The sequence below is a fragment of the Rousettus aegyptiacus genome, unplaced genomic scaffold (assembly GCF_014176215.1).
Source record: "Rousettus aegyptiacus isolate mRouAeg1 unplaced genomic scaffold, mRouAeg1.p scaffold_m13_p_17, whole genome shotgun sequence".
NCBI classification, from domain to species: domain Eukaryota; kingdom Metazoa; phylum Chordata; class Mammalia; order Chiroptera; family Pteropodidae; genus Rousettus; species Rousettus aegyptiacus.
The window spans coordinates 19,370,147-19,394,230 of NW_023416292.1; the positions used below are offsets into that span (position 1 = coordinate 19,370,147).

General features: G+C 40.9%; 1 protein-coding gene across 1 annotated transcript in view; it reads right to left on the reverse strand.

The window, feature by feature from the left end:
- Positions 1 to 1,679: 1,679 nt before the first annotated feature.
- SUCO (SUN domain containing ossification factor) overlaps positions 1,680 to 24,084 on the reverse strand; it is a 58,393-nt gene continuing 35,988 nt past the window's right edge. The window contains 9 exon segments of the mRNA XM_016147167.2: positions 1,680 to 3,672; positions 4,524 to 4,579; positions 9,241 to 9,332; positions 9,800 to 9,954; positions 11,389 to 11,493; positions 14,171 to 14,258; positions 16,936 to 18,099; positions 20,471 to 20,561; positions 21,332 to 21,400. Coding sequence (XP_016002653.2) covers positions 3,229 to 3,672; positions 4,524 to 4,579; positions 9,241 to 9,332; positions 9,800 to 9,954; positions 11,389 to 11,493; positions 14,171 to 14,258; positions 16,936 to 18,099; positions 20,471 to 20,561; positions 21,332 to 21,400 — 2,264 coding nt within the window. The 3' untranslated portion in view covers positions 1,680 to 3,228.

Sequence of the window (24,084 nt, forward strand, 5' to 3'; positions counted from 1 at the left end):
CTGAGGGGTCAAGTGAGATGAGAAAAATGAGAACTGTTCATGGGTTTTAGCAACATGCAGCCACCGGTGCTCGTGACAAGGGCAGTTTCAGTAGTGACATCCGCCGCCTGATTGGAGTGGGCTCGGGAAACAACGGCGAGAAACCGATGAGGACGTAAAGCGGAGCCGAGAAATAGGGAGCAGCTGGAGGGCGAAGTGGGGCCCGAGAGAGGTCACAGCAGGAGGCAGTGGCGGCTGATTAACGTGCCGATAACAGTGATCTGCTTGAAAGGGTAAAGAGAGAAACACGTGGGAGAGAAAAAATGAAGCGGTGTTCTCAGAACAGTTGAATTAAATTAGGCATGAAATCCAGGCCACCAATAGCTCCCTGGCTTTAAGGAGCCGACAGTTCATCCAAAGTAGCAGGAGGCAGGTCACACGGACGCTGAGGCTGGTAGGTGGGAGCTTATGAGACCCTGATGACTTTTCTATATTCTCAGAAAAATAAAAAGGCCATCAGCTAAGAGGAAAGACATACGATATGGCATTTTGAGGCAAAAGTTTGAAAACATTCAGGAAAATCAAGAAATGGACAAGGAAAATATACCCTGACTGCCAGCAGCATTGAGGGCTTGTTTGAGATAAAAATCCGTGAAGTGAGGTCGGTCACGGAGGGTCTACCCGGCCTGCCGGGTACGGCGACGGTGTGCGGTGAGCAGGTGCACAGTGGGGCTGAACCAGGCCGTGCTTTGGCCCAGCAAGCACGCCCAGGGAGCACGCGCAGGGGGGCGCGTCTAAGGGGGGCGGGCAGCTGCCCAGCTGGGCGTTGACGCCAGCACTGCGGTCAGGTCCGGCGATGTCCCGGTTCTTGGAAAACACGTGCTTAGGTATTTAGGGGTGAGGCCATGACGTCACAACTAACTTTCAAATGGCCCGGCCCCCAAAATGTGTATCGTGTGCGAAAGAAAACTAAAAATGTTAACTGTGGATAGCACAGGTGTGTGGATAGTTGACTTCTCTATGGGTTTGAAATTTTTCAAATTAAGAAGGGAAAGCGTGACGTTTTAGTAACTTTAATCTATGAAACATAGAGTTTAAAGAAAGGCAGAATTTCTAAATGGACACGTTACTTAATATCCTGTGATGCTAAATAGACGTGTCCAGGTAGGTTAACAAATGCAAGTTTATCTGTTTCATTTTCATGCCAAGTCTCTGCATCCAAACGGGCGACGTGGGAAACGGGATCATCGGTAAGCGGCAGCCTCAGCGCAACAACTGGAAAGCCGAGCGCGGCGGCTGGGGGCGGTGGGGAGCCTGGCCGGTGAGGGCGGGGGGGTTAAGAGCCGTTTTACTCCATGCCCTTGGTCTCGCTGACCCCTCGGCTCCCTCTTCGGCTCCTTCTTCTTCTTCGTTCATCCGGTTTTAGAGCTTCGCTTCCTCAACATCAGAAGCCGAACGGGTCACGGGACGAGGACACCGGAAGCCGTTTCCACAGCGACGCGGCTTCGCTGCTCCCGCACGAACTGCTCTTCGTGAGAGTTCGTACTTACGTGAGAGTTCGATCAGCTTGTGGGTGGCCGAAATGTGATCGGTCATGTCATGTGATGCTGCTAAATTTAGTTTCTAAAGTGGCAAAAACTTGAATTTATGTTCAGAAAACAAACTTGTAAGTTCTCCTTCAAAGAACGGGAGAGCCGGTAGTTAATAAAGACAAGTGTTCAGATTTATTCGGAAATTCACAGTTTCTAATGGCACTACAGCTCTGTAGTCACACACTGAAAGTCATCTTCCCACAAGGCTGGACGCGCCACACGGTCGTGACCCCCGCCCACCTGCTCTCGCCTGGACCTCTGTTCTCTGGGTTTCTATACAATCAGGCCCTTGTGCTCTGAATGGCTAATTGTACAGACTGGAAAAAAAATTGAGTCACCTAAAACATACTGTTAACCTAAAGCAGCAACTTAAACAAACAAAAAAGGCTTTAAATAAGTCACATTACAAACAATACCCCCAGAAAGGTATCAGACAAGTTTAAAAATAGTTATTACTAAAAGTGCTCAATAAGTTATAAGTTAAGTCTGACAACACAAAATGGTCAATTCTCTCCCTTTCAAAAAGAAACCTTCCACGTTCACTCATTATTATACAAACACATACCAAGAAATTATTTTACTCAAAGGAAAAAAAGGACAAAACGCAGCAGACACAGTGACATCACACGTGAAAACCTCTGCTCATCGGTAGCCAATGCAAAGGGAGCATCGGGGCTGCCAATCCCTTCGGACCTGACCAACTCAACAAGGCTCCACGAACTCAATAGCTGGTTCTGTCCACAGGACGTGATCACAGCATGTGAGGTCTGGACTCATCTGATAAACCTTCACATTTTTAATGGCAGTAACAGAAAGTCTGGAGGAATAGTGCTTATAGTGAATGTTTAAAATGTAATGTAGCCAAAGAAAACCTTTACAAGTGGTTAAATGTGTTGAAAAGGTGAATTTATAAAAAAATTTATTTCGCAAATACTAGTCATCTGTAAGAAAAGATCTTGTAGTTCTGTTTTCCTCATTGAGTTAATAACTAAAAAAAAATCTAGTGTGAATAAGTTAAAGGAAAATCCTATTAACAGTATCACCTTTTACCTAAAAGAACAGACTGTCAAATTCCAGCAAGTGCGCGTCTCCAGCGAGTTCGCTGAGCAGAGGTCTGGCTGGCACGTCTTCGGGATCTCTACACTGTCTGACCCACCTCGCTGAACTCCAGGCGCAGATCACCTTAAAGCCTTGTAGTGTTTGCAGCTTCAAAAAACTAACGAAGTTATAGAAGAAATCAAATGACAGAGAAAGTTCCCGCTCCTCTTCCAGTGGCATTATAAATAGACAAAAGGCACATAAATATGGGAAGGTGCAAGAAATAGGAACAAAGCTACAGGAAGAGGTTTAGGCTTCCATTCCTATCCCACCCCAGGAACCGGGCGTCCAAATTATTTTGGCCCAGTCACAGATCTGTGAAAAACACGTCTTATAAAAGGTCTGCCGCTGTCCCCGTGGAGGTGGTCGGCCTCGCGCAACTGCAGCTCATTAACCAAGACGAACACGGTTCCACCTACTTCTTAAAAAGGCCGAAACCATAATTTCTGAATACTTTTCCCATTAATATTTTCTCCCTCCCCCGAACCCTTCGAATACCACAGACTGTTCTCCAAAGGACAACAACAAAAAGTCTCCAGTATGAAAAGTCCGACTGGTTCTAGATCCGTCCCGAGACCGCCGTGACGCCAAACGTCCCCACGGTGATCTCCTTGTTCCCCCTGATGATGTCGTGCAGGCTCGGCAACGACCCCGACTTAGTCTGTATCAGGGTTTTCAGCAACTTCCCTTGGTCTTGGACTTTGGAGCGCCTCCGTTTTAAAGCCCTCTTCTCAGTCTTTGTCTTTTGGGACTGTCCATTGCACAGACTCGTGCAAGCTGAAATGCCACAGAAATAGGACTCTTCCGACTGTGACGACGTTTCCGAGCTTCCCTCAGACGGGGGACCCTTGTGAGAAGAGTGATACACCCCTCCCATGTTGGAAAAGTCTCTCTGGTTCGTGAAGGGCTTCCTTCCTTTTATGTCTCCATTGGCCACAGGGTGTGGCGGCTCTGCCAGCTTTATGGTCTCAATCTTTTCTGTTTTGTACTTGCAGCGTTTCTTCTATAGCAGGAGTGAAAAGAAGGGGCAAGAATTAGACCCGGATGACAGTTAACAGCCACCTGAATGAACATGTAGAGCTGAGCTCATGGAGCAAAGTGCCACCTCCTGGTGAAACGCGAGACAGTGCTGTGGACGGCACAGCACACTGCTCTGCTCTGTGGCGATGCCATCGCCCCTGCTTATTTAGTCAACACCAATCAACCCCCACCTGCCACCTCTGGACACAGACTCAGGCCGTGGGGACTGAGCTCTGAATGCCTATCGCGTGCCAGATGCTACACTAGCTGCTTTCGCGCACACCTTACTGACCAGCCCTGAAAGGTGAGGGTTTCGCCCTTGATGTCTGGGTCCCTGCTCAAGTCATGACACAGGAAGTGGCCAGGCTGAGGCCGAATCGTAGGCCACGAGGCTCTAAAGCCCACGTTCTTTCACCTTCAGACAATTGGCTCTAGTCAAGATGGACACAGTGGACCGCGCCGTGGGGCGCCCGGGCGAGTGCCCGCCCTGCGCTGGACGAGCCTGGCGCCTGACGGGTGCCAGCCAGGGCCAGCCGGCTTTCCCTGAAGGGCCACGGCAACTACTTTAGGCTTTGCAGGTCACATGTTACATCTCTGGCACATTCATTTTCACCTTACAACCCTTTAAAAATGGCTCTGGGTTCATACAACACAGGCCACAGGCTGGATACGGCTTATGGATCGGTTTGCTGACTCTGTAAACATTTATTTATATCAGTACCACAGAAACAGGAATGTAAGGGCTACTGAAAGGTGATATCAAACCTTTCAAACTATTTCTTCATCTACTACCACATAACACACCAATGCACTTGAAAACAAACAAAATATTACCTTTTTTTCTGGAGAGAACTTGAGGGGTTCTACAATGTACAAAGCATTTGGGTCTACTATAAGTAAGAAAAAAAAAACAGATGTAAAGGAGATTACGCCATGATTAAATGCTACAAAAACATTATAGCTCAGTGACTTTTCCTAACAAAACCGATAAACACAGATTCATAGCAGGCTGCCCAATACGTGTGCACCGTAAGTTAGGAAGCCAAGGTGGCAAGGCAGGGGACAGCACCCTTCTCGTGCTGGGCTTCACTGGTCACCTCCCACAACTTCCTCAAGTTTCGCGTGACAGCTGGCTATCGGCCAAGGCAGTAAGCACCCTCTGTAGGCCCAGTCCTTCCTGCCCTCTAACCTGATGAGGAAAATGACATTACCCAGTAAGCTGATACCAAACCCACAGACCGTCTGGATTTCTCCCTACGAGACTAAACTCGACCCTGCGGCACGAACATGGGCTAATGCGCGACAAGAGGCTTCGAGCACGTGAAAGAAAGAGGATTACACGCAAAGGCCTAGGAAGTTTTTCCCTAATCGCTTATTACTATCATTTACTATGATCCAATGATGACATCCAGGACCTAAAAACAGCTGGAACGTGCAATGCAAATGACCGAGCAATCATGAATAAACACTCTGGCGTGGTGAGTGAATTAGAAAATTAGTTTTTGGTTTCTAAAATTTCATTACGCACATTCAAGAGAGCCCTACGCCCCCCGCCCCCACACTGACAAGGTAAACATATAAAAGAGTGACTATGAGACTTTAGTCTTAGTCAAACAATTAAACAGTAAATGATTCACGGTATGACAAGGCAGAAGTTTATAAGCAGCAAATTCACTATGAAACTTCAGATACCACAAATCTACCACTAGCATGAGTCAACAACATTTTTACATTATGTCCTAGAAACTTATTGAGAAAGTCATTAAATGTACAAAAATATTCAAACATTCTTCCAAACAGGCATTTCTATCAGATCACTAAGCTCACTCATTGCTTTTTGAGAAAACAAGATGTCTGTTTTGGAATGGCCGGCATTATGCAGATCACTCTCTCCAATGAAAGCAACTAAACACGAAGTAGCCCCCGGGCCGGAACTGAAGGGCTGGAGGGAGGGAGGAATCTGAGCAGTGAGTGGACACAAAGCCTCCTTGGTCCTGACAGTGCTTGTCAACGCAGGGAGCCTGCGAACCTTAGTTCTGAGGGCGTCAGGATGGGACCCGTCAGAAGTTGAACCTCGGGGCCCACCCAAAGCAGTTTCTAAGACACCCTCCCCGTCCCCAGTGGGGACACCCGGGCAAAGACTTACTGGCCAAATTCCTATCACCTGACGGTCCAACAACCTCAAGTCATGGCTGTAAAGTATTCCCGAATGTAAAGCAAACGAGTTCTCTCTGGAATAAAGACCTACATTCTAGCCCTCGAATTGCCCCTACAAATAATCTTCAAAGAGAGAGACTAGCACACAAAGACACAAAGCACCTTGAGCAAGAGTCTGCAGAGACAACGAACAGATTCAAAAGAATTTAAGATAGCAGAACTATCATGATAGCCTATAAAGAAAGTTTTACTTACTATATTTAATTTAAAACAAGCTTGAAAATATCTGCGGGAAACAGAAAATGCTTAAGAACAATACTAAAAGAAGTCCTGAAAAGGGAAAACATAGTAAGTGAAATTAAAAGTTCAATGGATAAATTTAGTAGCAGACTATAGACAGCTGGAGAATATGAGGCCTGGAAAAAAGATCAGAAGAAATTATCTGAAATGCAGCACGAGGAAGCAAAAGGATGTGAAACGAGAGTATCAGGAGACAAAGCGGATACAGGGAGAAGGACTAACAATTAAATAGAGATTCTAAAAGATAATAAGGCAGAGGTAACATTTTGGGGGAAAAATAATAGCCAAGACTTTTCTAGTATGATAAGATACCAATTCAGAGAGTCGAGGAGCCCAACGAATTTAAACTGGAATAAATAAGAGATGTGCCTGTACTCACAAAGAAACCCCAAACTAACCTATAAATGACTAAAAGGCAAAGTGAAGATGCTCAGCCTCATCGGTAATCGGGTTAATAAAATTACAACTGCCATGAGGTTAGCACTGAAACTTGACCACTCTAAGTATTTACTGGAAAGAACGCAGACTAACGGAAGTTCTCACGGTGCTGATGGAAGCATCGACAGACACGGCCACTTCGGAGATATTTATCATTATTACAGTGTGACGTATCAGCGTACCCTGCAACCCAGCGACTTTACATCTAGGCAATTTTCCTAGAGAAAATCATACAACTATGTTCCAGTGTACAAAAAAGGAATGTTTACAGCAGCATTATTTGTAATAGCCCTGAACGGTAAGCAACAGCAGAATGGATAAATACTTGTGATTTACTCAGTGACTAAAATACTATGTAATATTGAAAATAGAGTGCAATCACATATGTAAATCTTACAAATAGAGCGCTGAAGCAAGGAGACGAAAGGGAGTACACATAGCATAATTCCATTTACCGAAAGCTCTAAACCAGGCGAGATTTAAATTATATTGTTAAGGAATCCACGCTGATGGAAAAACCATTGAGAAAATAAAAATATGATTCTATCAGAAGTCAAGGCAGTTACACGTACGGAAGACCAACGCCGGGAGTGTTGGCTTTTGCTCTACTCCTTGATCTGGGTTTTAGTGACACAGGTGTTCACTTCATTACTACTTGACAAGTCGTATGTTTTAGTTTTATGTACTTTTTATATATCTCACAATAAAATGTGTCACAAAAGTCAAAACAAATTTGGTCCATCTGGCCGGCCAGCACGAGTGACAGAACTGCCAATCAAAGTATAAACACACAACTTCAGATGCTTAATAAAGCAAGAAATTATTTAATTTGCCAATTTTGTACTACTATATGTCAACTTTGTACAAAGTACTAAGCCTTATGTAAAAATAAGACATGGGACATTGCAACAAATGCCACAGAAATGAAAAAGATGATAAGAGGCTACTACAAACAATTGCACTCCGTCAGACCGGAAACCGAGCACTAGACGAATTCCTAGAAACGCACACTGACCACAACCGAGTCACACACAACGATCGGCAACGAGGAAGGAGGCTGAGTCAGTAATCGAAATCCTCTCAACAAACAAGAGCTCAGGACCACACGGCTTTGCCAGGGAATTCCACCACACATTTAAAAAAGAATTAACACTAATCCTCCTGAAATGTTTCCAAAAATTTGAAGAGGAGGAAACACTTCCAAGCTCATGCTAGGAGGCCGCCGTCACCATGATACCAGAGCCAAAGGCGCTGCAAGAAAAGAACACTGTGGCCCAACATCCCTGATGAACAGACAGCAAAAGCCCCACGAGACACTAGCAAACTGAATTCGATAGCGCATTAAAAGAATTATACACCAGGATCAAGTGAGATTTATCTCTAGAATACAAAAACTGTTCAACATATGAAAATCAACCAATGTAACATAGCACAATAACAGCAGAAAGGACAAAAACCACACGATTATCTCAAGTGATGCAGAAAAAAGCATCTGACAAGATTCGACACCCTTTCCTGAGAGAAACTCTCACATTAGGAACCGAAGGGAACTACTGCAACATATTAAAGATCACTCGTGAAGAGCCCACACCCAACACAACACTCGACGGTGCAAGGCGACAAGCCTTTCCTCTAGGCTCAGGAACAAGGCAGCTTCTACTTCACACAGCACGGCAAGTCCCAGACAGAGCGATTAGGCAAGAAAGGCTGTTGAATGGACATAGAGTTTCAGATTTACAAAGTGAAAAAGTTCTGGAGATGTTTCAATTAAAAATTTCAGTTATAAAAAGGCATATTAGCCAAAAGAAGAAAAAAGCAGGAAGGAGGAAGCGATTTCCTAGTCCTAAGCAAACATACACAAGATAGGTGTTAAGTCTGTGAACTTTTGTGATAACAGCAAACCAGTAAAGCTCAGGAATGATTACTTGAATGATTTAATCAACTGAAACATGCTTGGCAGTTACTAAGTCCTAAAGAAGGAGAGAGATGTCAATAATTAAGAAAGCACTCCTGGCAGATGTAATTAGCTTGGCTATTTTAATATTGCTATGAGGATAAGTCTCTTAATACACACTATTTAAAGCACTACATATAAAAGTTTGATGTAGGAAAACGTCCACTCAGTACACACTGAGTGTTAGACAACAGAATGCCATAAGTATTTCCACTGAGTGTTAGACAACAGAATGCCATTACAGATTCTGGGCTACAAAAAAGAGAAAGACTAGATTTTTTTCCAGAAATGCCTCACAGTCCTAAACTAGAGACAAAACAAAGCCTACCTGTACAGGAAGAGGAAGCAGATAAGCACAGGATGCTATGGGAGCACATTCAGGTTTTCCATATCTGCTGAACTTTCTCAAACATCCCTTTCTAAAAAGAAATACTTCTAAACAGGAGCACGTACAAACACAGCTACTCACAGCTAATTAAACTCAGCCCCCTCCCCACCCTCTGGGCTTTTAGGAACAAAGACAGAAATAAAGTGTGAAAATGATAAAGTGGCTTTGACATAACACAGACACAAAGGTTACTTATATCCGCTGTTTGCTGCAGATGGTCCTGAACACAACATGACAACATGGATGTTATACAGATGCCACAAGCAAGCTGGCTTCGATTTATATAAATATACTGGAAATGCACAAAAATTTACCTTCTTTACCAGTTAACTGTAGAGACTTGGACCTGATGAGCGGGAAGGAAGTTCTCCTTTTCAAATTCATATCATCATAGGAAGAGAAACACCTAGGACATTAAGAAACGTCATCACTGGGTACAATGGATACACTACATGTAATTTACTCTGTAGTTGGCGCTACGTGGGGACTCATGCCACACGGGACTCATCTCTAAGGTAACACTCCGGTTCTTGCTAATACACGCAAAAAAAACAGTGAAGGATCATTCTCTAATAAGTACAATATTAAAATACCTATTTCCTCTCCCTTTGAATTCCCCATTCAAGCATCTTTCCCTAGCAAACATTTCCGGGTTTTTTATGTGCTCGCTGTTAATGTTTTCCCTGTCAGCCTAAGAGCTTCCCAGCACAGAACCATCTCACTAGTTCCGATGATGTTTTTAATGTCTTGATTTCAAGGGAATAAGATGGGGAAAGAAATAATCTCAGTACCAATGTATCTCCTCCAATTTCTCAAAAATACAACGAGCATAGTTTAAAAAAAGGAAGCTGGGAAACACGATGCCGACGGTACCTTTTAGGGCTTGGATACTGATCACTTTTAGGAAGTTTTGAAGTGTCATCTCCATCAAAGTGAGAGATGTTTCGACAACGTTGCATACACAGCATCAGTCCCAAGACAACACAGAGAACCAAAGATATGACGAGATAGCTTTGTCGATCTGAAACCTGAGATGAGAAGGGGGTGATAATAATGCTTTAAGAATTGCACCAGAAAAAATATAGTGGGATTTAAGCTTCAAAGGGCAAATCATTTCACACATTTTTTTCAACAGGCTTCAAAACCATGAATGCGGGGTATGATTTTTGCAAATGGACTACTCGCTAAGGCGTTTTATTATTCATTTTTCCCCAGTTTGGAAATTACCAATCTATGAAAAAGTTTTAAGAACAGTACGTGAACATATCCCTTTCACCAATTTCTAACGTTCTGTCCCATTTGCTTTGTTCTTCCATCTGTACTATCTCCTTACAGGGAGGAAAAAAAATCATGCTCTTACCTCGTCTTCCCACCTTGCAAAACGGAAACGCCAACCCCCCAGTTCTTTACGCCAAACCCTGAGGACCGGCCCCTCCTCCTCGCCCCACGCATCCAACCGGGGGGCAGGGCTTGTCTTCCCTCCTCCTGAACACGCCCTGATTCGACACCCTCACGCTGCCCCCCGCATCTCCGAGCCCAGGCCAGCCCGCATCGCTTCGCCCGAGCTGCTGCGACTGCCTCCTCGCTGGCCTCGCCCCCACTCTCACTGTTCCCAGGGGGGAATTCGCCACAGGGCGGGAACTGGGGAGTTTCTCGCAACGCTGTCCAGGGCCGATCCGTGTCCCTTCTGCACTCGATACTTCCCAATGGCTTGGAATGATCATAATGAAATCCGAGCGCTAACTGCCTCCGAAGGCCTGCGTGACTGGGCCCCTGCCAGCACCCCGAACTCGCTTCTCTCAGCCACTCTGCTCCAATGACACCGGCTTTCTTTCTGTCCTCAAACACATCGCACTGTTCCCAAGCACGGGCCCTTCGCTGGGCCAGGCAGCGGTCCGTCTGACCCCAGCCTCTGTGTGGCTAACTCCTCCTGAGCACCAGCTCTAGCGCCGCGTCCGCTGACAAGCCGCACGTCCCTCCGGTTAAAGCAGCCCCTCCCCAGCGCCACCCCGCACACGCGCTGCGCTCTCTGCCGCTGTCCTTCGCAGAGGCCCTGCGAGGCCAGGGACTAGTCCCCGCTATATGCCCCGACCTGGGGCTGCAGAGCTCATGCCCACACAAACTGGCTGCTCGAAAAAAACTTGTTAAAATCAATGAAATATTTGCTTTGCTAAGCATCTCAAGCCTTTGGGAACTGAAAATGAAGTATGTTTTGCAACTATCAATAGTTTGCAAAAGGACTAAAAGAATGGCTTTGTAACTAACTGTATTTTAGGTAAGACCGAAACTATGAAAGCCATGTTTCCAAAAGATTATGATCTTTACAACTTTATAATGTCACGTTCTGGTGTTCTGAAAACTTTTCTACAAGTGACAATTTTGTCTTAGATACTTGTTCTTAACAAGCTGCCTTTCCGACAACCTTTATGTATGTGTCTTACAATTCCAACAGTCACAATTACCTCACGTTTTAATTCTGCTACCGTTGTGGATAAGTTTGAAACCAGCTGGGTCATGTTGGTCAGTTGTGCCTGTAACAACTGGATGGATTCAGTTTGCCGCTGATCCTGTGATGAAGGAAGAAAAAAGCATTACTTTTCTTTGTGTTTCATCTGTACATTAGCTAAATTGTAAGTAAAATAATCTGGAAAAACTAATAAGTTCTTCAGGGGGTGGAGATACTAATAAAGAAAGCTCCTAATGAATGAATATCATAAACTTTGAGTAGAAATTTAAAATAACAAAAGACACTTCGAGAATCTGAAACTGTTCAAACCTCCTCCTCCTCCTTCCCCTGTAAAACCATTTGCCATTCACTGCTACCATGTAGAATATTGTCTAACAGAAGTTAATCAATTACTTTGCAAGTTAATATGGGCTCCATATAATTAAACCACCATATAACCAGCTATGTGCAAAAGTCACTTTGTTAGACACATGTATTTAAACCAAAGCAGTTGGCATAAAGATGCTTAGAAAAAATTCTGAAGACTATTTTCGGATACAAAGCAGGGTCATATGAAGGTTTTAAAAGTTCTACTTTATAGCTTATTAGAATGGAACTTAAGATATCACAGAGTCAAAAACCTACAAGTGATTACCTAGTCAATGCTAGAATCTATCGCCAAAGAAAGAAATTCACCCATCTTTTCAGCTCTGAATTTTAGAAACTTTAATATTCGCCAAACACGTTATTTATTTAAAATATAATTTGCATGCATATTTTAGGGAACTATGTATCATACTCATGGTCATAAATCTATATTAAGTAGAAGGTACTGAAAAATTCAGCTTATTAATGAATTTGGGGAGGAGAAAAAGGGCAGGAAGAAGCCAAGGAAATCGAACAGTCTAACTTAGGACCCCATATGAAATAGCTATATAATCCAAGGTTTTCAAATTTAGACTTAAATGAGTTTTAAGTCACAACTGTGTGTTAGTGTGTGGGGGGAGGGGTGGGAGTGGGACATAGGTAGATATATAAAACCACGATAGAACTGTGTGTGTGTGTGTGTGTGTGTGTGTTTGTGTTTGTGTGTGTGTGGGGGGGGGCGGCTAGGAAGATACGTAAAACCGTAACAAAACTTTCGCTTACTCCCCTCACTATGATCCACTGCAGAACTTTCGACCCTACTCCATCTTTTCAAAATGCTGAACATGACTCATTAAACTGCTTCTTTTGACTCACGTTTGAAAACACTGATAAATTCTGACAGTTATTACCACTTAAATAGATCAGTTAACACTTCAAATCAAGATTTACTTCCAACAGTGTTATTAATACACAGGTTTATTTGAAAGTACTTAAACAAGTCTTTGAGATATTAGGTACAGATATTACATATAAAGCAAAGAGCAAATATACAGGAGAAATCACTGCATTAACATTAATGAAGACTTAAGTGAATACTGTATTCATGGGTCAAAAAACTTAGTACTGTTAAGATGTCAATTTCCTAAATTGATCTATATAAACTGGAAATAATCCCAATCAAGATCCAAACAGTTTTTTGGATCAAAGCTGGAGGATTCACACTATTTGAGTTCAAAGTTCCAGTTACAACACAACAGTGCAGTATTAGCATAAAGACAAACAGATACACAGTACAGAAAAACAGCCTAGAAAAATACCCATATATATATGGTCAAATGATTTTTATCAAAAGTGCAAAACATTCAGTGGAGAAAAGAGTCTTTTCAAAAAACGATGCTAGAACAAAGGGGTGTTCACGTTTCTCATCCCTCTCCCCACCAAAAAGAACTCTGATCCACACCTTGCAGCACATAAAAATTAAATCAGAACCTAACATAAACCTAAAATTATAAAACTTCTAGAAGAAAACAAAGGAATTAATCTTTGTGACTTTGAGTTAGGTAAATATTTTGCAAAACAAAGAGAAAATGTAAATTGAGCCTCAACAAATTACAAATTTGTGTTTTTGAAATGATAGTTTTAAGAAAACAAAAAACAAGTAATGAACTGAGAGAAAATATGTGTAGAGCCTATCTCTGTTAAGACTTGTATTCTGAATATGTAAGCAACTCTCGATCTCATTAACAAAAAGAAAACCAATTTGGGAAGAACTTTTTATAGAACCACAATTATAAATATGTCCAATATTGAGACTAAGATGCAACTAAACTCTCTCCTCACCTCACCCCATTTCACCATCCTTTAGTCCCAAATAAATTTTTATAAAAGTATAAAATTTCTTCATCATGGTAACACACTACAAAAACTTATTAACAAACATCACAGTTGGTGCAATGCCGAAATCATTCCCTTAAAATCAACAAAACGAGAATGAACACTATTGCTAGTCCTACTGCATCATAGTACAGCTCTAGGCAAGAGATGAGAGGCAGAAAAAAGGAGAAATAAAAGGTATAAGACTTAAGAAGAAATAGAGCTGTTCTTATTTGGAATCAATGAAGATTATCTACATAGAAAAGCACAAAAGATTTGAGAGTTTGACGAAGTTACATAAAAGTCCACTGTGATTCTATACACATATATACACACACAAATCTTGAAATGTATTATGAATAATGCTCGAGAAAATTTTCTCTAGAAGAGATATTAATGCTAACGGCTAGATAACTTTCCAAACATGACTAAAAGTATTAATCATTAGCTATCGGGGGGAAATATAAACCAACATTACTTATCCTTCTTACCAGAAGACCCTACAAAATTCGATGGAAATTTAAATAAAAAGCAAATATGGCATGAAGATGACCAACCTGCTCCTCTGCTATTCTCGAAGTATTTTGAAGTTTTACTATTGTTTTATTGAAAGCCTTCTGCATTTCTTCCATTTGTTTTCGGTACCTGTGGAGTAGGAATTAATTAAAATTAGCTTTCTTATTTAATAATTTATTACTGGAAATGTACTTTTGATTTCAATATTTGAGACAAATCTTTTCCTGCAAATGGCTGTGAGGCCTGTGTGATACAGGACCACTTACAAGGGTAGGATAAAGAGGTCCCATGAGGTATTTGCTACCTCAACATCAATTCTACGCATCTGTGCTATATAATATTTACTAGTTGCACACATGGTCAATTAATGTACAACAAAGGAGTCAAGAATGTGCAATGGGGATGGGAAAGTCTTTTCAATAAATGGAGTTGGGAAAACTGAACATGCAAAAAATTGAAACTGGACCACTATCTTACACCATACTCAAAAAATTAACACAAAGGGAATTAAACACTTGAACATAAGACCTAATACCATAAAACTCCTAGAAGAAAATAAAGGCAGGAAGCCCCGTGACACTGATCTTGGCAATGGGTTTTTGGATTTGACACCAAAGCCCAACAAAAACAAAAATAAACAAGTGGTACTACATCAAACTAAAAAGTTTCTGTGTAGCAAAAGACACTACCAACAAAATAAAGAGGCAACCTACGGAAAGGGAATACATTTGCAAATCATATATCTGATAAAGGGTTAATATCTAAAATATATAAAGAACTCATACAACTCAACAGCCAAAAAAGAAAAGAAAACCAAAGAAACCCAGACAAACTGATTTAAAAATGGTGAAAGGATCTCAATACACATTTTTCCAAAGACATACAGATGGCCAACAGATACATGAAAAGGTACGCAGTTACTACTCATTAGGGAAATGGAAATCAAAATCACAATGAGATATCACCTCACACCTGTTAGAATGGCAATTATCAAAAAGACAAGAAATAACATGTGTTGGCAAGGATAAAAGGGAACCTCTGTGCACTGTTGGTGGGAATGTAAACTGGGGCAGTCATTATGGAAAACAGTATGAGGTTCCTCGAAAAAGTAAAAATAAAACTACCTTATGATCCAGCAATTCCACTTCTGGGTATTTATCTGAAGAAAATGAAAACACTAACTCAAAAAGATATATGCACCCCACCTTCGCCATGTCCACTGAAACATTATTTATAATAGCCAAGACATGGAAGCAATCTCAGTGATGGATGAAGAAAGAAAACGTGACTCTCTCACTCTCTCTCTGTCTCTCTCTGTCTCTCTCTCTTTCTCTCTCTCACACACACACACACACACACACGTACACACAGAGGAATATTATTTAGCCATAAAAAAGGAGAAAGTCTAGCCATTTGTGACAACATGTATGGACGAACCTTGAGGGAATTATGCTAAGTGAATTAAGTCAGAGAAAGACAAACACTGTATGATCTTGCATGTGGACTAAAAATAAAGAAAAAATGGGGCGGGGGGCACCAATTCCAAACTCTTAGATACAGAGAACAGGCTGGTGGTTGTCGGAGGCAGGGGACAGAGGGTGGGCGAAATGGGTGAAGGGGGACAAAAGGCACAAACTTCTGGTCATAAAATGAGTAAGTCATGGGAACTTAAAACTCCTAGAAGAAAAACGAAGGTAGTAGCTCCTTTAATGGACAGAATGGCGATTATAGCTGTAAATACCGTATCAACATATATTCAAAAGCTGCTGAGAGAGACGTTAAAAGTCCTCATCACAAGAATAAAACAACTTGCAACTACGTAGTGACACGTGTTAACTACACTTACTGTGGTGATTTCTCAACATATACACATATTGAACCATCACACTGGATGCGTGAAACTAATATAATGTTGATTAAATCTCAATTTAAAAAAAGCTTTACTAGTGATTTCTGTGGTTCCCGCTGGGGGTGCAGGTGGGCGTAGGCAGAGGTAAGGGCAAGTACGTGGGAGCTAAGAAGGCAAACGCACACGTATGTGCATGCACGCGCACACACACGCACACGCACAATTTGCCAATGAAGCATATGTACAGCTGAGAAAGAAGTCGCCTTCAGGACACGACGACTACCTTAGTGACATCTCAGTAGCATTTGGTTTAAGAAGAGCTGGAAGACTCAAGTGTTTCGGAAACTCCGGACACTCAGTGCCCAGGCAGGTACAAAATGCTGGAGGAGAAGTCTTAAAGACAGTGGATACTTAAGGGATTACAAAAGAGTAAAGAGGTTGAAGAGACGGAGAACGGTGCCCGGGGTCTCATCGTTGACGGGCACGCGGCGCCGCCTCCGGCTCAGAGGAGCCCAGGAGCATGGCGACGGCGGCAGCAGGCTTGTCGGGGCTGTGCGGCCTGGCCGTCCAGTGCAGTCTAGTCTTCGCTTATTGAATGACACCTTGTCAAGTTCCGCTAGGAGCTTGAAGGTCTACAGACTATAATTTTTCCCATGAGTGCCCTGACAATCAAAGAGTCAACGTGGCTAAAGATAAGCAACAGAAGAAAGGAGAAACCGATTATAGATAAGTCAAACTTACCAGCCTAGGAATAAAGGTGTTACAACCTTGAGTACTTCTAAAAATGAACGGCAATTCTCTAAGTCACTGATCGACATCCAAGTAACCTTCTCTCTCTCCAGCTACAATGGCGCTACTATCACATCACGAGATAGCTACACCCTCTCGTCGCAGATCGCATCCTGCCACTTACCTCACTGCACGAGGGGGCCTGTGCTAAGTCCTATTAAAGCTTACCTTTGGCTCAGCTCCTCCAGATAGCGACCACTGAGAGACATGTTAACTTCTAAGGCTTTAATACGATTATTGAGTCTCATAAACACTGACTCCTTTTGGTTGGAGCCATGCACAAGGTTCCCATTAGCGTATCCCAGATCTGTAGAATTTTGCAATTCGGCATAAAAATCCGTGGCTGTCCTCTGCAACCCCCTTAACAGGGCGTCTTCTGGAGACGGGTCTTCCTCTTTCACGTCAGGTAACGGAGGAGGATCCGCGGCGGGCGTCGGCGCTTGCTTCGGTGTGTCAGCCGTGCTCACTCTGGCGTCCCCGTCCTCGCCGTCTGGCGCGGCGGCTGTGTTTACCGCCGGCACCGCTGTTTCAGACGGCTTGGCGACAGCTTGCACAGAGCTTCCGTCTTCTTTAGCAGTGCTGTCCATGACTTCGTTAAGTCTGTTCGTTTCATAGATCACAGCTGGCTTCTCTACAGAACTAAAACTCTCAGACTTCCTTTCCATTTCATTATCAGCCTCGACAGAACTCTCTTGAGGAATCACTTGTGATGGTACGTGTCCTGCCTCATACTGAACAGGCTCGGATATTTCTATTTTAGATAATGAATTGATTTCTGGAGTGACATCTAAGAGAAGAGACTGAGAAAGAGTTTGAGGATGACTTGGTTCAAGTTCAATTGCATCTACAGTGTGATTAATCAAATCGGCTTGGTGCACACTACTTAAGTCACCTGGAACAACAGTTTCGGCTTCCTTTTCCTTGCTCTTACTGTCCAATTCTCCACTTGGAGGCTGCAATACTGAAACATCTACTGGTTCTGCAGGAGGCAGTAATGGTGGTTGAGCTGATACGAGATAATCTTTCTCTTGACTCACAGTAGTTCTGCTGCGTTGCCGATAAAGAGCCAGCCTAACTGAACACCATTTATATATGTATTCTGAAAAACTAGAAATGCAACAAATCGTGGTCAGTTCACTGCAAAATATTTGTGTCTCTGACTCAAACCAGGGCGATGATTCGTCTTCCTGTTCACCACTACCCAGAAGGGTCACTGTAGACGGACCTGCCTCCTCTTCGTCCTCTTGCACGAGTTGTACAATGGGGCTTTCTTTTGGAGTATCTGGTGGTGCTGGCTCTCTGTCATGGCCGTTTTCTTCACTGGTTACCAACCTAGAAATACATACCAAAATTACAAATCGCTTTAATTAGAAATCTAAAGTTAAAACTATGCTTAAGGAAGATCGATGTATCATATATAAGATAAAAGGCTAGAAATACAGATGAAACTCAGATATTTTTGGATTACTTTTCCGCCTTCGAATATTTTCATTATAAAAGCAAATATTCAGAAATGGTAACAAAAAGACCATTTATCAACTGACCAGCCAGATGACTCAAATCACATTTACCAAATGAACTTTGCTTTTCTATTATCTTGAAGCACTGTTTGAACATGAGTATTTACTGAACATATAGTGTGCCTTTCCTTCCACAAATCTTCACTAAATCTTTATAAGCCTCATCGCTCGTTATTCCAGATACTGAGCTACCCAAAGGCTATAAAGTCTCAGAGCCAGAATGAGAATCTAAGATTCTTAACACTCTGTGCTTGAATAACCTAAAAAGCAGCTAGATTTACCAAAGATAATTTTTCTGTGGCTTATCTGAGAAATTCCAAAGTGACATCACACACACACATACGCGCGTGTGCACATACATGATTATCTAGAAAGAAGAAATATATCCCTCCTCAAAATAATCGTAATGTCACATGGGCTAATTTTTTATTATTAAAAGCCAAATACTTAACAACTTTAATGAAAATCCCAGTTAAAAATAAACGAATAGTGCGCCACTAACTCAATCTCATCTTTGAGCTCTGGAGTATGTCTACAGGGAGGGGAGAATGGGGGTAGAGCTAGTGGAAATACTGTTGGAAATTATAATGTCCATGGATCCTTCCACAATAAATACACGGCAGGTAATACATAAGGTGAGGACCATATAGCATGAAAGATGCAATCTGAAAAACTAAATCTGAATACTAAAAAAATACCTTCATATACAAATTTTCCTACTCTGACAAATTACTAAGGAAGCCAGGAAATGTCTTCAAATAGAGATTAATATCACAATAGTAAATGCAGGAATAAAATGGACAATATCTAAAAGCTGTACTTTAATTTTGTTGACAGTAAAAATAATAAATGGAACAAACTAAAATGTAACGAGGCTATGCTTCTCTAAATAGATGATACATAGATAGAGATATGGGTATAGATACAGGTATAGTTGCTAATAACACTTCTTACATATTTAGGTGGTATATTACTTATTATCTACCAAACAGATAGTTAAAATGAGCAATGACTGAAGAAGGGGAAGGAGAAAAACTAAATTGAATTAATTTGGTAAAAATTAAGTTATATACCACCATCTTATATACACCCTAATCAGAGCTCTACTTAAAAAAAAGCTCAAACCTGGGAAAACAAAATACGTCTTTCCATAATAATAATAGTGACACCCAATCATGGATTCTTTTATTTTCATTTATTTTCTTCAGATTGACATATAATCGCCAAAACGAATTTAAGAAAAACATAAATAAAAATAATCATTAAATAAAAAATAAACAATTATGCAAAAATATATTAAAAACCAAACTCTAATACAGAAAGTAAAAACTGTTACTTTAGCCTACTCTTTCAACAAATATTTATGTGTGTGTGTTGTGTGTATGGGTATGTATATATGTAAAATGAAATCGGTTTCATTCAGTTTTGAAAATTAAGGAATACTGTGTTGTTAGCTAAAGAAGCCTAGCTATAAACTTGGGACCAGCAATCACAGTTGCACATAATTAGAAACACCAAGAATATCTCTATCTCAAATAGATTTCTTATGAATGTCTGGTACCCCTCACAGCTTTCTAGGCATGGCACAGGTACTTAATCGATGCTTTTAAATTTGAACTTAATAAAAACAGGACTTTAAAATTTGTCCTCAGAGCTATAATGCAGAGTTTGGTCAATGATTTTCAATAAGAAAAAGATTCAGTGCTGTGAATAATAAAAGTAATACATAATATCAAAACAACAAACATTTGGTTCAGAGTGAAGGGTATTCCTACTACCCAAAAGCAACTCAAAGATGTTTTTAGTGGCCATGAATGTCTGCTCTATGAGTCTGAGCTTTTTTTTTTTTTTTAGTTACTATTTATGCCTACAGCACCTGGTCTTCCTAGGTGGTCTCTCATCCAAGTACTAACCAGATCTGACCCCATTTAGCTTCCGAGAGCAGATATTGGGCTTGTTCGGGGTGGCATGGCTGTAGACCATGGACCGCGGCTCCACTGGGGCGTGAACCCAGGACCTGCTGCATGTAAAGCAGATGAGCTAACCACTACACCATGGAACCACGTCCGAGTCTGAGCTTTCTATAGACAATCACTTCACACACGAGCCACAAGCACCTTGGTATGCACTAGTACACTCAGCTCTCCATTTTAACAGCACTCTAATGTCACAGTATCACTTACTCAGGTGATGAAGCAGGAGTTGCAACAGGAGCCGACTCAGGCACGTCAGGTGCAGTTGTGGCAGTGGCATTCTCGGATATACTTTTATTTCCTATTTTAAGAAAAGGGTCCCGTGTTAATTTTTAAAAGCTATACCACGAAAATATTTCACTATAACAAATAAAAAACCTTCGTTTCTCAGGGGAGAAGAAAAAAGTCAAACAGGGTTGCTACTGTAGACTATTTTTATCAAAGTTCTTTCAGAAAGAAGTGACTGTACAGGTCACTACTCTAAGTAATGCAAATTCTTTCTCCATTTCTCAGATAATAATTAACACAAGTCAGATGACTACAAATTTAGTGAAATTTTATAAAACTAGTATGCCTTCTAGACACTTGAGTATCTAAAGAGAACGAGAAGAAATAAATGGGTCATTTTAAGTTTGTACTTGGAACTATGTATTTTTTAAAAACAAAAAAGGCAAGATTCTTTCTCCTTGCTAATAATATTCTTATTTGGCATTCTGCAAGGGAAAAATTATTTTCTAAATTGAGTAGCTACTTGATAAGTAAATGAAAAGCATACTTGAAGTACCATTAGGGCATCAAAGTCTCAAAGAGAAAAAGGAAAAATTCATTATACTTTTTCAGCAGGAAAGAGTCAAAAAACAAATTCATGAATTTTTTAGACAGGATCTGATCATACGAGAAAACCTGTGCAATTCAAATAATCAAGGAATAAACGAAGATTGGTAAGTTGCTTTGGATCGTTTCTACATCTTTAAATGAAAAACAAAATTGCTTGGGTTATTAATTAATTTTCTTAACTAAGAAGACCCTAGAGTATCAGATATTGAAAAGACCCATGAAATTATTAGGTACCTTCTGTCAGGTCTTCAGTTTTTGCTCCCAGAATATTAGCGGCAATATTCACCATATTTAGAATGGCATCTAAAACAAAATTCAATCAGAAGAAATACCAATATACCTAAATACTCTCATATAACTTAATATCAGATAGTTAAAAAACCATTTTATAATGGTCTTTTCACATTTTTTTTGGACTAATTGCTTTTTTATTCATCTTACTATAGTAAGTCCAATATAGGACACAAATTTCAGCCAAAAAGTATAAAGCATAAATCTGAATTTTTATATTCAGAAGGAATTTAAAATTTATATCCTTTAAAAAAGAAAAAAAAAAAAAAACTTCCCCAAACTTTTTACCAAAACACTGTCTTTGTCCTATTACAAAATTCAAGTAGAATTCCACATTATAGACAGGGAAGAAATGTGACAACCAAAATTTGAATTTGCCCAAAAAGCTTGTTTTTCTTTAAAAAGGTTTTACAGTTTAAAATAAAAATAAAAAAGCCTGGAGAAAAAAAGTTTTCCTAAACAGGTGATTATCATATTGTAAAAGTAAGGAAAATGAGAAGATTATTATCCAAAGGTCGGCAGAAAGTTTTTAAGTTTTTAAACAAATAATATCTATTGGTAATATGATTAAATCCCAAAGTGACACTATAGAATAAAATTTTTCCAATAACTCTGATCAATGTTTTATGAGTAATAAGTCACACGAATTCTTCTATGAATTGGGCAGGTATAGGCATGGGCAGATTAATTAAGTCAAAGTCATAAAACTCTAAGTGTTGCAGGTAAAGCAAGCTGCACACTCGCTCGTTCTGACTCTTTGCAAAGAGGATGCTGGATGGCGAGTTAACAAAGCGGTCCAAACCTTCACGTCTGCTTCAACAGCTGAAGGTGCAAGAGAGGCACGAAGTGGCAGAACGCCACGGGAAGCTGGTGCTGGGGACAGGTGGCTCCCTCCAGTAATAAGATGGAACTTCAAGAGAATCTAACTTCCATTCTCAATCTAATCTGGGAAGTTAATTCACGAGTATCAGGTATCTCTCCTATTAAAATACAAAGACCTGGCAGGGGCTACATATTATGCCTCAGCAGTTACTTCCGTCTTAGACTCCTTCCCTGAGAGAGATCCGCAGGGCTTTTTCATCACACGTTCTATGGAAATCACAGATGTGGAAGGCGGGGAAGGGTCTATGGAGGAGAAGCTAGCATGCTAACACGGCCAGGCCCTGTCGGCAGAGCAGATCCTGTAAGTGCGTGCTTTATGGTAGGAGAAGAGAGCAGGACATTTTAGACCACTTGCGATGACCAGTAGACAGTTACTCATTTTGACCTTTACATAATTATGATTCTACAATCTGGAAGACAACAAAGTGGTGGTACTTTGTTTCCAATCATTAGTATAACATACAAAAACTTTCTATTTGCTTTTTAAACGCCTAGGAATAAAAGTCAACCTTGCCCACGGACCAAGAAAATTGGTAGAAACTTGACCTTGATTCTTACGGCTAAGGAGGGACCTTACCATGAGATAAAAACAGAAACGGAATCTCTGTATTTCCTCACAAACCAAGTTAAAGCAGCAATGGAAACTCTGTATTTCCTCATAAACCCACTCTTAATCTCAACCAGTACTGCAATACATAGTATCTGGTCTGCTGCTTAGCCTGCTGGCTAAAGTTCGGTCCAAGCTGACTGCTTCACAGAACCCTAATTTTGGAATCAAGTCTATACTCTAAGTCTCTTGTGCTCCAAAGGGCAATCTTATCTCCGATTTCAAATTTTAGGCCTTTATTATTAAAGAAGAAAAGAACACATCTATTAATCTGCATAAAGAAAGCAGCTTCAGAGTATTATTTTTTAACGTAAATTTTAACACTCACACGTGGACTAAGGAAGACTTACACTATCCATCATTTAAAAATATTATTTTTCATCATTTCAGAGGTCACTTAGCAACACGCAAAGTTTAGCAAATTTCTACTTTCTCAGCTCATCTAACCTATTAGCAATAATTTTGCTATGTTCACAAAACACTTCGAAATATAGTGTTTTTTTGTTTTTTTTGAGAGAAAGCAGTTTTGTGAATATTCTGTTCTGCCCATTCTCAACTTATATCCAAACACGTGGCAGTTGGTCACAATGATAATCTGGCCACTAAAAAAAAGCCTTCAGTGGAGGTGGAGGTGATAATTTGGAACACAATGCCAAACTAGATACCAGACTCTAATTTCTCCTGACTGGCCAAACCCCTTATCTCTGAGCTGGGGAACCATTCGCCCCATCTCATTCCTTTAGGAACGGAATTCTACTAGGAACCAAATGCCATCATGTTATACTCAGTCTCCTGTACAGCAGTGGCTCTTTCTGACACAAACTAACTGTGCTACAAAAGAACAAGACAGGCCAACAGAAAACTACTTCCTCCTCTGTATCTGCGGCTACCTCTGCAGCATGCCCACCTTCACTCTCTTTTCATTCCAGAACCTTAAAATACATACTTTCATAAACAATGCTTTGACTGCGAACAGAAACTATATTTGTCTTAAACATATACACAGAAACTAAGCCTTTAGCAGGTCTGGAAATTCTTACAAAACGCAGACTGTATTTACGGGTAAAGGCAGACCTACAAGAATATCACAATAGAGTCGTCTGGGAAATCCATGTGACAAAGCACAAGGAAAGCAAGGGTGATGAGAAGAATCCTTGTTGATGTAAAATATTTAAATGTTCTGGTTCAAGAATGTAAACAAAAGAAT